Source organism: Brachyhypopomus gauderio, chromosome 3 (genome assembly GCF_052324685.1).
Source record: "Brachyhypopomus gauderio isolate BG-103 chromosome 3, BGAUD_0.2, whole genome shotgun sequence".
NCBI classification, from domain to species: Eukaryota; Metazoa; Chordata; class Actinopteri; order Gymnotiformes; family Hypopomidae; genus Brachyhypopomus; species Brachyhypopomus gauderio.
Genome location: NC_135213.1, coordinates 25240940 through 25245066, shown reverse-complemented (window position 1 = coordinate 25245066; position 4127 = coordinate 25240940). Strand labels below are relative to the sequence as shown.

Here is a 4127-nt window from a genome sequence, read left to right as displayed (position 1 = left end):
ACATTTTCCTAAGAAACAATTCCTTTGCCATATCCCAATGGTTTGATCTTTCTTTTTCCCTTTCAAACAACTGGACTTAATCCACATATATGATCTAATCTTAATTCGGTACATTGGAAAGTGTCGTTTTGTGCCTAAATTGTGATACGCAAGTCAGTTCGTGTTAACCAAAATGTATGGGGCCCATTTGAGAAACAAGCGCCCTTTCTTCGTTGCGCTGCGAACACGAAGTCCTGCTGCACACCTTCGTATCAACAAAGAAGGGTGAGAAATCTTGACCCCTGCTCGGGCCGAGCACACTTACAAAAATCGGGACAGATGTCCTGAAAATATAAGCGGAGTTTTATGCATCCATAACCTCATAGGGCGAACTTGAGATAAAGTTTACATTAACTGCTTGTTCTATGACGGCGGGAATTATTCAGTTCGACTAAAGGGACGTGAATGGTGGCACGGGCAGTAGTCATGCCTTTGGAGAGACTACGCTAAACCTCGTTCAGGCATTTAAAAACAGGATTACCTGTCCGAGCGCTAAATGAATTTGCTAAGCACAATGTCTGCTAAAAGCAGAGCAAATGGATCGTTTGCGGAGCGCTGTGCCTGATGAAGTCTGATTAAGACGCGAGGGTCCCGTCCTGTTTGATGTGTCCTCATCAAAGGGCGCTTTGCGCAGGCTTCATTTTACACCACTGTAGGCTTTGGGTGTACAATTAAAACAAAGGCAAACCACCAAAGAATGCTGCCAATTCACGTTTAATGAAGTGAACTGAGCGTTTGTCCTGTTGTCGCCTGTTATAACTAACCTCTGTTAACAACATCAAAGGCTCTCGTTTGGAAGCTTATCCCGAAGTACTGAGAGACACTTTGAAACTGTTAAATCGTAAATAAATTTTACGCTCAAAAGCATATGATCCGTATACAACCAAAAGAGCCGAATTCTAAAAAAGCGGAACAAGTTTTACGCAACAACATAATAAAACTATTTCCAAACTGTCAAGTAACGTTTCTCTTGTGCATTACTTTAATGTTTGGTATGAAATAATAATCTTTCCATAAAGGCGCGTAAAAAACGGTCCTCACTTGTTGAACGCATTAGGTCGGTAGAAAATGTATTATGAGGAACACCACTTCGTACAAAGCATGCAAATGTGAAAATGCATTGTAATGTAATGATTTACAATGCAACAATTGCTTTGCAAATATTCCGTCTCACAAAATATAGATGTGAAATAGTTCTAAGCCAGAATGTATAGAAGATGGCGTTTAGGTTTCCCCCCCCACCTTTCTTCTTTCTTTCTGTGAAAGATAACATCAGCAGAGCTAATGGGAATAAGGACCGGCACCCCGTGCTTCACAAGGGCCTATGTCACTTACTTACCGTAGTGTTAATCGGCCACTATTTACCCGACAGCATAGACTGCATGATAATTAATTCGGTAAACATTTCCCGCCTTCTAATTTGCATGTTCCCTTTGATCTTTACCACTTGTTTTATGAACTGCATTTCAAAGTCCTTCCATTACAATTAGGTCCAGATAATCAAATACGTCTAGCTAATGGAGCGACAGCGGCGTGTAAGGATATGTACAGGGCTACAACAACAAAAACGGGTGGAGATGCGTTACACCAAATATTATTGGGCTGGTGCAAGGAGAGGCAGGTGAACACATCTTAAATACAATGGTTAGAGTATATTCAAGTATCTATTACTGGATTGTTTATTTTAACATTAAACTAAAGGAGACCTAATTTGCAGCGAGGTAACGGAGCACTTAGAAAAACTCAATCAAAATCAAATTAGTACACTGATACCGAAAAAGACAACGAGTGTTTCTGCGTAACTTCCATAATAACCCTGCCTGATTATGGAGCCTTTCCAATACACATTTTCCTGATTCCAGTTAAAGCGGGGATAACAGCTCACTTAATAGACTCTTTCGGTTTGTGTTTGATGTCAGCTCATGATGTCTCGCTGACAATTGCACACAAACATCGCGGGGCTTAAGGCAGAGTTGCCAACACGGGACCGGTGTGGGCCGCGTCGTGACGCAGCGCTTTGAAATCTCATCCCTCCCTTTGTTGCTTACAGCGAGGGGCGGGAATACAAACTTCTCCTCCTGTATAAATGGAGCGACAGGGGCTCATGACTGCTAAAAAGCGATCGAGTCGCCTCGGAAAGTTGGCAAGGAATATCGCCTTGAGGAATATCAGTCTGCTGTAGCTACGCTTAATTTTGACGCGCTGTTATGATTCTCTTATTTTTCACCGTGTGCCTCGCAGTGGTGAGACGCATTGAACTTACCACAGCAGACACTATGTTGCCAAATTCAAACGCTATTAAGTTTGGTCCAGCTGTGGCGAGCTACGATCACGCAGTCAGCGCTAGCCCTGTCGAATTACTCATTGACAGCGGGATTCAGAATTTTGCAATTGATACGATGCAGGTAAGCTTACTTAATAGTTAATTTTATGTGTGTTTCATTGTTTTTTTTTTTTTTTACAATTTAGGTTATTTGAGTGAAGAATGTTTTATGTTTCTCTTATTCACAATCTGCATGTATTACAGCCTTTCGTTTGCGTGGCTGATCAGGACTGCGGGGACGACGGGTTCTGTTTCCTGTCCCGCGGCGCCTGTCTCCAGTGCAAGAAGCGCAGAAAGCGCTGCATCCGGGATGCTATGTGCTGCACTGGCAACCACTGCAACAATGGTAAGTGACAACTGGAGTAAATCAGTTTATCAAAATATGGTTTATAGAAGAATGTGTTAAACTGACAACGCAGCTGAATCGTGGCTTAAACATTTCTCTTTCGACAGGAGTGTGCCAACCAAATGACTTTGTTCTACAAGTTGAAGGACACGTGCTTGTCAGCAACCCGCAAGACGATAACATCACTGTGGTACAGCAGCCAGAAGCAGCTCAAAACATGAAAGGTAACTAACCTTCTCTTAATGAACGCTTACTGAAGCTACTAATCAGTGTTTAATAAATGGGCTTTGTGCTCATTTAACTAATCTCCCATTCATCCATTAATCTTTCATTTTAATTAATTTATTCAAGTTAATTACTCTAACTTTGTGTCACCATCACAGGTCTTGAGGGGGAGAACTGTCTAAGGTCTTCAGACTGTGCAGATGGTCTGTGCTGCGCCCGTCATTTTTGGTCAAAGATCTGCAAACCTGTCCTAAAGGAGGGCCAGGTCTGCACCAAGCACAAGCGCAAGGGAACGCACGCGCTGGAGATCTTCCAGCGGTGTGACTGCGGAGAAGGCCTGTCCTGCAAGATGCAAAGGGGAGAACACAGCAAGTCCTCTCGAAGTCTCCACACTTGCCAGAGACACTGAAGGACACACTCCTAACGAAGATTGTTTTCTTGCTGTTGCTATGGTTTGGTTTGGTTTCGGGAAGCTCCTGGGGAGTGCGACCAATCAGAGCGAAGGAAAAGGGGCAGAATCGGATGAGATTCTGTTTTCATTTGTTTCTGTCTCTACTTCGTGTGTCATTCTTGCAGAGTGTAAATGTTTCTCTATGGAACTAGGCATACGATGGTTGCAGTACATTACTGTCTTGTAGATACTATAAGGAAGTTGGCAGCTTGTTGTCAACACAATGATTTTGAGGATGCCTCACATCTTTACCACTTAATTGTAAATGTATATACAGATTTTCAGTCATATATGTCTATTTTTATTTTAAATAAAGAGATAATGATATTTGATGTACTGTTAAAAACACTTTCTATTAGTCTTTGCTATGACGGTTTATATGTTGAGATTTATTACAAATACCAACTAAAACTTTAAGGGTAATTTATTATAATAAGTAATAATCATATATAAATATATTTCAAAGTAAGAGCTTATGAGCTGCTGGTCAACCAAATGCTATAAAATAAAATTGTGACAGGAAAAAAATGCCACAGAAAATGGACTCGTTTTGTAAGCAGTAATGTAGGCTAAAACCACATGGTTTGTGCTAAGAATAGAACATGTCTGTTTTTCCAGTATTCTCAACAATATTCTCAACAATATTCTCAACAATAGTGTCTCTTTAATAATATGTAGCACATTACAAAAAAGGCAAATAGATATCTAGTAGACACATGCTATTTATGTGCGCTCTCTCTCTC

General features: G+C 41.1%; 1 protein-coding gene across 1 annotated transcript; it reads left to right on the top strand.

The window, feature by feature from the left end:
* The first annotated feature begins 2094 nt into the window (after positions 1-2094).
* dkk1b (dickkopf WNT signaling pathway inhibitor 1b) lies at positions 2095-3859 on the top strand. Its single transcript, XM_076998610.1, has 4 exons — positions 2095-2444; positions 2567-2708; positions 2816-2932; positions 3092-3859. The coding sequence occupies exons 1-4, from the start codon at positions 2247-2249 to the stop codon at positions 3340-3342; spliced, it is 708 nt and encodes a 235-aa protein (XP_076854725.1). The 5' UTR covers positions 2095-2246; the 3' UTR covers positions 3343-3859.
* Positions 3860-4127: the final 268 nt, after the last annotated feature.

Coding starts and splice junctions, on each gene's coding strand:
- dkk1b (XM_076998610.1), top strand. CDS start 2,247: ATGATTCTCTTATTTTTCACCGTGTGCCTCGCAGTGGTGAGACGCATT. Junction 2,709..2,815: donor TGGCAACCACTGCAACAATG/GTAAGTGACAAC, acceptor CTCTTTCGACAG/GAGTGTGCCAACCAAATGAC. Junction 2,933..3,091: donor AGCAGCTCAAAACATGAAAG/GTAACTAACCTT, acceptor TCACCATCACAG/GTCTTGAGGGGGAGAACTGT.